Source organism: Heloderma suspectum, chromosome 7, assembly GCF_057233095.1.
Source record: "Heloderma suspectum isolate Gila_16-S chromosome 7, 16-S_ref, whole genome shotgun sequence".
In the NCBI taxonomy this organism is placed as follows: Eukaryota; Metazoa; Chordata; class Lepidosauria; order Squamata; family Helodermatidae; genus Heloderma; species Heloderma suspectum.
This window is the reverse complement of record NC_139464.1, coordinates 6,715,890-6,728,347: the sequence shown is the minus strand read 5'-3', so window position 1 is coordinate 6,728,347 and position 12,458 is coordinate 6,715,890. Positions and strand designations below refer to the sequence as shown.

General features: G+C 44.4%; 1 protein-coding gene across 3 annotated transcripts in view; it reads left to right on the top strand.

Annotated features, from left to right (window-relative positions):
• The window catches only part of EXOC4 (exocyst complex component 4), a 545,732-nt gene that overhangs the window by 290,173 nt on the left and 243,101 nt on the right, over positions 1 to 12,458 (top strand). For all 3 annotated transcript variants that reach the window (XM_084809036.1, XM_084809035.1, XM_084809037.1), the window contains one exon: positions 908 to 1,004. In XM_084809036.1, coding sequence (XP_084665162.1) covers positions 908 to 1,004 — 97 coding nt within the window. The remainder of the gene's footprint in view (positions 1 to 907; positions 1,005 to 12,458) is intronic.

Below are 12,458 nucleotides of genomic sequence, written 5' to 3'. Positions count from 1 at the left end.
TAGTAAGCCACATTGAGAGAGATGCTCTCTAACAAAAGCTGGAAATGAATAATTATTTTTCTGAGTGATGCATTCCTCCCATTTTCCATTGAAGTTTCTGTCATATCTGTATGAATTTAAAGGGGACCAAATAGTTGCAAATGTTTCAAACTTAGTTTTGGAGAGTCACCATCAATAATTGCATCCAGAAAACATTTAGAAATGTGTTCAGTCAGTTGCATCTCCATACTCCTTGAAGACTTTGAGGGGAGTGAAAAGAACTTCGTAAAAAATCTCATTCAGCTCAGTATGGTGATGTCTTCTGCTTGCATTTGTATGGGAAGGCCAAACTGGCTTATTAAACTCCAAAGCAGATCTAAAAACACATGAGATGTGCTGTTATTCCCCCCCCCCATGCATTATTTTAGTATGCTAATGAGAAATGTGGGTTTCTTCTTATTTCCCGATCCTTATCTGTATATTTGGATGTCTGAGTTTGTCCTCCTCTCTCTCCTCTCCCTGTGGCTTTAAAGCTGATTTTAATGTTTTAATATGTTTTTATTTCATTATGGTTTTTATTTTCTGAACTTCTGTGAACCGTCTTCTTTGGCTTCAGAAAGGTGGTTTACAATCAGTCAGTGCTGTGCCTTGGGGAAGAATCCTTTCTGCATAAATTGAGTTGTGACCGGGATGTGGTGAGTGCATTTCCTGGTAGCAAGTGCTCACACATGAAGTCTTGCAAACACATCCATAAACATTACTAGTCCATCTGCCTACATGTATCAATGTCCAAGAAGGTGTGGGCTGGGGAAGATCTGATTTTTTAAAAGGAACAGTCTGATCCTGTTAGCATTCATTCGGTGAAGTAGGAAAGCACACAGCACCTGAAAATAATCATTTTATTGTTTTGTGTGTGTTTCATTTTAAGGAGGACCTGATGACAACTTGATAGAAGGTGGTGGGACGAAATTTGTCTGTAAGCCAGGAGCCCGAAACATCACGGTCATCTTTCATCCACTTCTGAGGTAACACTTTACCCTTCTGTTTTGTATAGCACGTATGCATGCACATGGCCATGTAAATACAGAGCCATACTGTTCTTTCTTGGGCTGTGTTCATACCTTCAGTTGTTACAACAAAACTTCAGTCTGCTTACACAGATGCAGCAAAATCATGTGGCTTGGTATTGTGTATAGGATCCAGTATCTTAAGATCTGCTTCCATTAGAAAGAAGAAGCTGCGTTTCTAGCCATTATTATTACTGAGCATTTTTACTGTACTCTTCAGCTGAAAATGTCTCCCAGAATGGCTTACGAAGATTAATATTAAGACAGTCCCTGCTGTCAGGCTTATGCTCTAAAAGACATGACATCAATGGAAAAGAGATTGGGAGGGGTGGGGGGTGGGGTGGGGTGGGGTGACAACCAGATCCAGCACTAGTTCCTAGTTTCAAAGTTCTTATAGGTGTTCTGACTGTGAACATTGGCTAGCTGGGGTATGGCGGGAGTTGCAGTCCAACACATCTGGAGAACACCAGGTTGGCAAAAGTTGTCCTAGCCCTTCACTAAAAAGGGACAAGCAATAAATATAACGTACTGGCCACTCAAGAGTGCAACTGTTCCTCAGTTGTCACTTCCTTGCTTCAGCTAGCACCCCCACCCCCGAATTTCTCTTTGAATGAAAGTGTTTAAAATTGTTTTATTTGTGTTGGTATACAGTACATAATGAGTAGACAGTGAAACCAAGCCCATCTTTATATTTCTTGCAAAGAGAAGCGTAGGCACATGTGAAGTTAAATCTTTCTCCATTTGTGGTGGACTCATCTCTTCGTAGTGACTTGTTCATGCTTCTGTCATATACAGGTGTGTTGCTTTCCTGATAACCTTGCTGCAAAAGCAGTCTCTTGGTTTCTTAAAAACTCAATAGCTCTCTTGCTGAGTTTATTTGTCTGTTTGACCCCCTTTGGCGGCAAACAATGTAATTTATTATTGATCAGGAGTGGGGAAAAGTTTAGTTGTGGCTCGTAGCAAATTGTTTCTCATTCACTGCCAGTTATGATTAATAAGCAGCGAGTGAACATTGCAGCCGCTGCAAGGTAAGCTGATTTCTTGATAAACAGGTTTCAACTTTACAAGACTGCAAATGAAGCCCCCTCTGCCTTCGGATGCAGAGTTTCAATTATTAAAATACATTAGAAATTCTCAGCTGGAAATTCATCAGGGGCTGCTAGGACTTGCAAATACCTGAGCTGAGTAAGGTGGAAATGGGAAGCTTATTAGAGCACTATTCGGGTTTAATCTCCCTACTTCCACCTTCCAGGCTGATGATTAATGTTCTTTTTAACATCAGTGTCTAAGCAGCAGAAGGCTTGTTTTCGTGCTCAATACCTAATAGGTTTTGTGTTCTTTCTGATGTCCATGTGCTTTCCCCAGTATTGTTCTATACCTCTTGTCTCCCTTGTTTCTGACATTACATATTATATTGGCATGGATCTTAAGATCTGTTTTGAGCAGTACTTTTTAAAACGTTAGATTTGTCTTAAACTTTCATTCGGCAACCAGTCCTGGCTTCTACATTTGGGTATAGCTATTGGGCCAAGAAAGGGGGAAAAAAGAGGTTTGTAATTTGTACAAATTTGTAAGCAATAAAAAAAAAAAAATGCCTCCTTTCACACCATATGTGTTCAACAGCTCATCAGTACAAGGATGTCTGCATTATCACCCATTGTGAATGCCACTGTTAATAAGGTAAATTATACATATGTTTTTGTTTATTGTTGTTCTGCTAGTGCAAGCAATCATCTTAAACTTTTTTTCATATAAGACTAATACAATATGTATTATATTATACACACCAATCAATAAAACATCCCTTCTCTGAGTCACTTAAATAAGGTATGTGCATTTCCACACTCACTTACATATATACTTTATGTTTCTTATACAGAATCCAAAATTACAATAAACAATTTTCTCTTCTCTATATATCAGTGGATTTGTTAAATAACTAAATCCAGTTGTTGAGAAATAGAACTGAATATTTGGATATATTGCTTTACTTCTACAAAAATTAATAAAATGTCCGATTTTGGGCTAATTTGTCCCCCTTCGTCTTTTTTTCTGTTAATATGTTAATTTTGCTATAATAACAAAATCCCTTTAATCCCAGGTAATTATCGATGTCTGTATTTCTTGTATTTCAATTCTCTCTGACCTCACTGTTTATTATTATACCCCCTACCCCAGCTCACTGCCAGCCATCATGCATCTGATGTAGTGTCCTTCAGCCCAGTTAAGCTAATGCCATAATAAATTTGTTAGTCTTTAAGATGCCACAAGGCTCTTTGTTGTTTTTGCTGCAACAGACTCCATGACAGAGCACAGGCTTTGCATGTGGAAGGTCCCAGGTTCTACAGATGGGGCTAGGAAAACCTCCTGCTTGAGGCCCTGGAGAACCATTGCTGTCACTCAGTGTGGACAGCACTGGGCTAGATGGACCAGTGGTCTGACTCAGCGTAGGGCAGCTTCTTAGGCTCCTAGACTAACGCAGCTGCCCTCTGGAGATTTATACACGTGGGCAGCTGTGCGTGCATGAAACTAGCGTTAGAAGCAACCCTGCGAAATTTCGCTTAGGCATTTCAGAGCCCCGCTGCCTCTCACAGGGGCCGCGGTGGCTTCGTGGTTAAGACGCTGAACTGCAGACCGGAAGGTCGGCAGGACAGCAGTTCGAGACCCGAGTGCCGCGTGACGGAGTGAGCTCCCGTCTCCAGTCCCAGCTCCTGCCAACCCAGCAGTCCGAAAGCAAGAAACTGCAAGTAGATAAATAGGTGCCGCCTCGGCGGGAAAGGTAGCAGCGTTGCGTGCACCTCGGTGTCCAGTCATGCTGGCCACACGACCACGGAAGCGTCTTCGGACAGCGCTGGCTCTTCGGCTTAGGAACGGGGATGAGCGCCGCACCCTAGAGTCGGACACGACTGGCTGGGGACACCTTTACCTTTTTTACTGCCTCTCACAGATCTGCAGCTTCAGGGTTACCTGAGGGAAAGCAATGACAGCTAAGAGCAGAATAGGTTTGTAGTGTAGACATATCCTCTGCTGTCCATGTTTTGTACTGCTTGGGTAGTGGGTAGGATCCCAGATGGCCATCTATAGGCAACAGGGAGAGCGTGCAGGTCAGGATTAGCTGGGCTTGGCATGGCAGGGAGATGTGCATACCAGGATAATCAGGTGTCTGAGTGACAGGATAGCTGGTACCACACACAGCATCATTGGCTGCAGGAGCTGGAACATGACCAAGTGCTGCATCCCTTGAAGCCATGAGAACTTTAAAAGGCTTGAAGCCACACACCGTAGTATTGCTGGATGGCCACAGTCAGTGCCTGTTGTCTCCTCACCTGGGCTGTGTAGGATGGCCTTCCCTCTATTGTAGAGATCCATGGGCTGGGTCATGATGGTTTACCCCCAGTCTCGAGAAAGGAAGGAGAAAAGGGTGATGCCCTGAACAAAAGAGCAACACAGCAGAAGCCCAGAGGAGGGGTATGGCATGGGAGAAAGAAGCAAAGTGCTCTTGGCAATACATGTGCTTGTAGGGAAGTAGGCAGTGAGAAGGAATGGGAGATACTGGGAGACAATATAGCCAAGGACAGAGAAGTGATGAGACTTCAGTTAATTGACTTCCAGTCCATTTCATTGGATGGCCCTGAATTCTGCTGTTAGGAAGCAGAATACTCAGATAGTATTGCCCACTCTGACTGGCAGTGGCTCTCCAGGTTTTCAGGCAGGGAATGGTCTTTCCCATCACTGGCTAATTTATCCTTTTTTTAACTGGAGATGCTGGGGATTGAACCAGGGACATTCTGCATGTAAAGTGTATATTCTACTAGTGAGCTATAGTTCCTTGCCTGTTCCTCTATTATGAAAGAAGAGAGGGAAAACTTCTCCATACCATGCATGATCTTATAAACCTCTAGAATGCTTAAAGCACTTCACATACATTATCTCAATACTCCTTACACAACAACTGTCTAGGGTAGGCCAGGATCATCCTGTACTCTGTTTCTGATCTTCAGGGGAGAGTACCTGTGCTTATGCAGCCAAAACGGCAACAATCACACAGAAGAGGGAGGTACCGACAGACTTGGGGAAATCTGAGGTTTGCAGAAATACAAAAAATCTTTAGAAAACAACAACTAAGGGATGGAAACTACCCAAAAACAACTCGGTGAGGATTGACCACACTCAGTGTGCATGAAATGCTGGCTGCTGGGGAACAAATAGAAAACAGGGTGGGAGGGTGAATTGAACGGAGTGGCTGAAAAAGGAGGACAGAAGAAGAGAGACAGAGAGAGAACCTTTTCATTATCTGGATAGGTAATTTCCTAGTTCACAAAGAAGTGAGAGCTCCCTCTGGAAATCAAGGAGAAATCAAGGTAGCATCAAAGAAGAGTTTCTACTCTTCCTAACTCAGTTCTTATTTAGTATGAAACTTTTAAAAATTAACTCTACTAATGAAAATTCCAAAGCAAATTCAGTTGGTTGTCCGCATATTGCATAGAAAAGGCTGTGGCTCAGAGAGAGTGACTAATGACAGTCCTGCAGTGTAGTTCACACTGAATTCTGCAGGTTAAGCTCTGAGTCATTTACAACAACCCTGCAGTGTAGTTCTCTGTTATACCCCTAATGCGGGCTGAAGGACTGTGCTGAGGGAGTAGTGTACAGCAGCCCAGCAAGCTAGTCCACTGTTAATAGTGCAAGTCACAGGTGGGGCTGCTTAAATTGCCCCCCTCAGACCCCCTCTGAGGCCAAATCAAACACTCACTTGCATTGCAGAGTCCTCATGCGCCATTGACTTGCATGCAGACTGCTTGTACTCTTAAAACTTCAAAATCTAATAAATAAATTTTGCATGTAAAGTAAGACCCAAGTTAGAGCAGGTCTCCTGCCTTTGATGCTAACTTGTTTGTTTTCCAACCCCCTCCCCCACAGGCCCAAGTAATACATGCACACTGGGCATACAGTGGCCCTGCTAGTTACCTTCTAATTGCAGACCAGGGGTGAGACTGAGCTTACAGCGGCTTGTCTCCTGCCAGCGAGTAAGTTCATGACAGAGAGGAGCACCAGGGACTTCCTGGCCCACACAAGGTTGCTGCTACAATAAAATGGGCCTGTTGTATAGGTCTTACCTCAGTGCATGAATTAGACCAGCCTTCCCTGACCTGGTTCCCTCCAGATTTACTGCATTGTAGCTCCATCATTCCTAGCCAGCGAAAAGGCTGAATTCGACTGTGCAGGGCACCATGTTTGATTCTCCTTTTTCTCCCACCGCTTGATGCCTTTAAAGTGAAAGCAGTGCTGATTTGCAAACCTGCGGGCCTCGTTTTTTGTTTTTGTTTTTAAAATCAGTCGACAGGCCATCTGTTTAGATTTCTTGTGTTTGTGAAGTACTTGCAGCTAATGACTGCAGCGTCAATAAACTCTTGCTAGCTTAGAGCGTATTTCATGCCATCGTCAACCACCGCGTTGTGACAAGGAAGACGACTGTTAGGGAAAAGCTTTTTCCAAAGTGACCGCTTCGCCGCAGCGCGTAGTTCTGGCTGTTTATCTTTAGCGTTTCTATCAGCTTGTCACGGGCAATCAGACATTATCTTCATTGCTGACATTGAACAAGCGTGTAAGACATAATGAGAACTTCCTATTTTTTTCCATTCCTTTACCCTACTCCCTCCCCGCTACCCACCCCAGCCTCTGTCAAACACAGATGACACATTTTGAATAGCAATTTTCATGACACACGTTGGTTTCATTACTAGCTTGATGGGTAGGCAGTGGAAATAATGTGTGTCACAAAAATGGTTAGGGCAAGATTTACGACGGCAAGATCTCTCTGCATTGTACAATGTGCTTGTCATACTGGGGAGAAAAGATGGCATTTGCTACATCTTAACCTACCTTTCTTTTTTTTATTGCCGAATAGCACATCAATAACTGCTAGGGAGAGGAAAAATGGTTTCATGACAGAAACCCTCCTACTCAGGCATGCTGTGTAGTGGAGGCAGAGGGGCCTGAGAGAGGAAAACAGACTTGGACTACTGATGTTTGTCTAGTGTGATGCCACCAGCAGTATCCATCAAGACAACAGATAGGTTGTAAGAAACCTGGCTCCTTTTTGTGACTGACACAGCTACAATACTGTGCTACAATGGCTAAGTGCTACAGTAGTCAGAAGGGCTGAAGGTTTGCAGAAACTGATATTGAGGGTGATGCTTTACAGCACGGGTAGGCAAGCAGTCCCCCCCCACACACACACACACCCAGACATGTTTCTTGGCACCTGCCAAGGTGCCCTAACACTTTTTCTTACTGGCCGCTGGGATTGCTGTGAAATGTGTTTCTGTTGGCACTGAAACCTGTGGTTTCAAAGGAGTTGTTTAGTGTGTTGGGGCTCAGAACATCCCTCTGCCTTATACTCAATCTTTTGAGCAGGTTACTTGTCCTTTGTTTTTTTGCCATGCCTACAATGGCAACCATTTTGTAGTGGTGCCCAGAACAGTTTCTCCTAGCTCCAAAAGGTTGCCTATCCCTGCTTTACAGAGGCATAAAGGAGTATGTGACTTGTGGGTCAAAATGTAGATTCTGGCAATGACTCCTTTCAGCTAATAATACAAAAGGGAAATCATTCTGGGTTGGATCGGTAGTACATGCCTTGGTCTCTTCTCATCTAGACTACTGTAATGTGCTCTACATGGGGTTACCCTTGAAGACAGTTCGGAAGCTGCAGCTGGTACAGAACATGGCAGCTTGCCTGATTAAATGCAGCTGCCGGCATGATCACATCACCCTGGTGCTGAAGGAGTTGCACTGGTTACCAGTTGTTTTCTGGGCCAAATTCAAGGAGTTGGTTTTGACCTTTAAAACCCTATATGGTTCCGGCCCAGCCTGTCTCAAGGAGCGCCTCCAGGAACACCAGACACGCCACTCAACAAGATCAGCCTCAAATGGCCTTCTCTCTGTCCCATCAGTCAGGACAGCTAGGCTGGTGAGGACAAGGGAGAGGGCCTTCTCTGTGGTGGCCCCCACTCTGTGGAACTCCCTCCCTAGGGAACTCCACCATGCCCCTTCTTTAATGAGCTTCTGCTACGCGTTGAAAAGTTGGTTGTTCAGGCAGGCATTTGGGGCAGACTAGGGAAATTCTAGAAAATGATGTTTTAATGTGTAATTTTATTGTTTTTAAACTGTTTGTATTATTGTACATCGCCCAGAGTGGCTGGGTGACTGGCCAGATTGGCGATCAAGAAATTAAATAAATAAATAAATAAATCTATATTTAGTCCTTCTTAGGGTAGACCCATTGAAATCAATGGGACTTAAGTTAGTCATGAATAACTTATATTGATTTCAGTAGGTCTACTCTAAGCATGATTAAAGCTGGATCCAACCCAGAATGCTCTGCCACCTTCTTCTGGTGGGAGGATGACATATTCTCCCAATGCAAACAAGCCTATTTATGTCCTGGGACTGACCCTTTCTGAGAAGTTAGAATGTTTGTAAACATTCCATTACATCACAGATTCCCATCATCGGGGGCCCTATAACTTGTCCTGCATCCTAGATGGTTAAGATTGGTGGGTACTCAAGACAGAGCCTTTTGTGTAGCAGCACCCCACTTGTGGAGCTCCCTCTCAGGGAGGTTAGGCTAGACTTCTCTTTATTGTCCTTCAGGTGACTGATGAAGACAATACTGTTCTGCTGAGCTTTTAATAGTTAATGCCTCTCTCTGAATTTACTGTTAATCTCTGACGATATCAAATTGTGAGCTTGTCTTGTTCAGTTTTTTGTAGTTTATATATTTTACTGTTTTTATTGTTTTTATTTGTACATTGCCTCGAGTACTCATTGAGCTGGAGAGGCAATCCAAAAATCTACTAATTCTGCTAAATAAATATACTCCCTCAGCAGCAATTCTGTATTCAGTGATGCAGTAAAAGGAAAGGTTCCTCTTGTGCAAGCACCGAGTCATTGCTGACTCCTACAGGGATGCTGCTTTCGCTGGTGTTTTCATGGCAGACTATAGCGGGGTGGTTTGCCATTGCCTTCCCCAGTCATGACTACCTTTCCCCCAGCAAGCTGGGTACTCATTTTACCCACCTCGGAAGGATGGAAGGCTGAGTCGACCTGAGCCGGCTACCTGGGACCCAACTTCCACTGGGATCGAACTCAGGTTGTGGGGAGAGTTTCGGCTGCAATACTGCCGCCTACCACTCTGCGCTGTGCTGTTGCCAAACTAGACTTTGCCCGGGTCAGACAGTATGCTTACCTGTTTGTGGAGGTGGGTGGGGTGTGCGAGTGCACCTTCCCCCTCTGCTCAACTCACATATCTATCCCCTCTCCAACCCCACAGGCATTGCACATCTGGGCTTAATGTTTGAATATGACATACACAGGTAAAATCCAACACAAGTGGGCTACCAATTTGCTGTCAATAAGCCAGAGAAAATCTGAAATGACTTGCACAATTGGGCCTATACATGTTAGTTACAATTGTCAGGAACGCCTTGGCAGCCGCTCTCAGTAGATTCCAATAGCCAACTCAAGACACAGATGAAAGGGAATTCTTTTCAAAGCTTTAATCCCATTACAGCTTAATGACTCTTTCGGAGGCTAATCACCAGCAGCTACGCTTCAGGCAGGCAGTTGATCCCCATTTGAAAGAGAGTCACTTGAAGACCCAGAACTTATGGGCTAGGGAGAGATCCTCCCTCTTTCCCTTGGGTCCACGGGAGGCGGCCGTTCTTTGAGCGATGGCCCTCCATCGCTCAGCGCTCTTTGCGTCTGCGTCAAGCGTCTAAGAAGCCCCCCTCCTGCACTCCCTCACTACCCGGGTCACTATCTATCTCTGGAATGCCGGCAGGAGGAATCTCTGCCAGGTGCTGAGCCTGTGAGGGATGAGCTGGCTCCAGTCCCACGGATGGCTGTTCCTCCTCAGAATCAGAACTGCTCTGGAGCTCTCTGGGCTCAGTTTCCACCCTGACAACAATGCACATAAGATGTTTTGAAGTGTTCTGCTCACACGTGTCTGCTGTGTGAGAGGCAGGACTTGTGAGCCAGGTGGGTAGAAAGGAAAATTCTGCGCCCTCCATCTCTCGTCGCTCCCTGTGTCTGCTTTGAGCATCTAGCAAGCCCCGTTCCCGCACTTTCTCACTGCTAGGATCACGATCTATCTTAGGAATGCCAGGAGAAGGAATCTCTGCCAGCTGCTGTGCCTGTGAGGGATGAGCTGGCTCCTCTCCCACGGATTGCTGATCCTCCTCCGAATCAGAACTGCTCTGGGGTTCTATTGGCTCAGCTTCCACCCTGACATGCATTCTCCCTCACCTGTGGTGGTATTGCCTTAGGATAGTAAAGTCCTGGTAGTTCCCCATGTCCTGAGGGCTGTTTGACACAGACATATTAATCACTGGATTCCTGTATCACCAGTGAGGAATTGCATGTGTCAGTGGGCCATCACCAGTATAAGAATTTAGACAGAACTTCTGTAATGTCACACATCACCTCAAATGCAGTGCATTGCAGTTTACACATTCAGCTGCCAGTTGTCACAGGTAGAAGAATCATGCTGTACATGTAAGTGTGAGCCAGCCCATAACTTTCACCTTCACGTATGATCGCTTTATGCTGGTCTACATTGACTGATTTATCAGAATGCTCAGAGCTGCTTATTTCAGGCTCCTACGTATTCTTTCACCCCAGGCTAAGACCTGCTTACCGTTAAATGTGCAACAATATCATGTGTCCTTGGATTATTTTCTGGACCCATCCTAGAAAGTACATCCCTGCATGGCAAGGAATCCATCATAAAGAGAAAAACCAATAATTGTATAACACTGTAGGATTGAGCAGGGGCATATTAAAAGCTGACAACTAAAGAGAAAGCGACCTACGATGTAATAATAAGAAAAGCACTGCTGGATTCCAAACATTCATCTAGTCTGGTTTTCTTGTTTGTTTCTGACAGTGGCAAGCGAAATGTTTCAAATAGAATATCTGAACAGATTGGGGTGGTGACACTTTCTGAACCTCTGTGTCATTAAGGCTGCAGTCTTAACCCAACTTGCTAGGCAATAGATCCCATCAACTTCAGTGGGAATTACTTTTGGGTAAACCTGCACAGGATTGTGCTGTTAATAAGATATTTGCCTTGAATCTGAGAATGGCCAGCACTTCTCCCTGACCCCCCACCCCCATACACATATTACATTCTGCAACAATCAATTTTGTATAGGTGTTAAGGGATAAAGTTAACCCAAGTGTTCTCATCTGCAAAACTGTGAATGAACATAAAGAGTTGAATCTGTATCTCTCAACATTTTATTGGGAACAGCAAACCAGAAATGGGAAATGGAGGACTGTGTTGGCCCTGGGGTAGGCAACCTAATTTCCATCAGGACAAATATAATGCACGAAGGCCCAGATTAATTACCAGCACTTAATGGGGCTCACTTGCATGTAATAAATGAGTAGTGGATATTATTTTCTAACTGGCAAGTGGTTCTTTGAAAGGAGTTGATTCCTGGGAATAGTTTTTTACAGAGTCATGAAAAGTTAATTAGACATGTAGCCTGACGCATGATTTTTCCTTGATTAGATATTGTGGGAGGTACTGAAGTATGAAAATTAGGACTACGAAAGAAGTCTGGTTGCTGCCTGTATTGTCCATTGATAACCAACTGTAAGGCCTCAGGCCTGAACCAAGCTATCAGTAGTTTTAGAGGGGTTTAGATGATCCGTAATGCTGTCTGACTTTGGTCAGTTGGCTGCTGTTTTCCCTAACAGGCCTCTTGATTTACCAGGATGCGTCAAATAGAGCGGCCTCAGCACAGTCCATACTAAAAAGCTGCAGTGTCTTATCAAGATGTGCCTGGGAAGTCAAGCTTGTTTGCCTTAGAGCTGCAGGTGGCTATGCTGGGAAAGTTCTGGTTGTTTCCCTTCTGAACAAGCACTGTTAGCCTATGCTGGGAATGAACGCTAATTAACGCCTGCTGCTGTCATGGTGCCTCACTGCTGACACGTATGGTATAAAACCCATTTTACCCCATGGCTCTGGGTTCAGAGAAGCAGTCTTATCCAACCCTTGGGTACGCCTGTGTGCTGATTGTACTCAATAAAGTACTCCTTGTAAGTAAACCTGGATCTGATTTATCACTATCTTGGCACTTCTAAATTAAGAGGCCTACTGCAGGGGCAGTACACCAACATCTGCTCAGATGCTGATATTCCAGGCAGGAGGTGGGGTTGCTCTACGGTTGTCATTCTCCATTGGTGGGAAGGAAATAGGATTGACCCAAACATGTAAGCTAGTGGGTATGCTGTGGAAACTCAGCCTGGCCAACAAGCCTTGTATAATATTTGTTTGACATCTATGAGTTTTTCTTTTGTTGGTTTCAGCTGGCATTTGAAAAGCACTTGGCTCTTTGGGGTAATAAT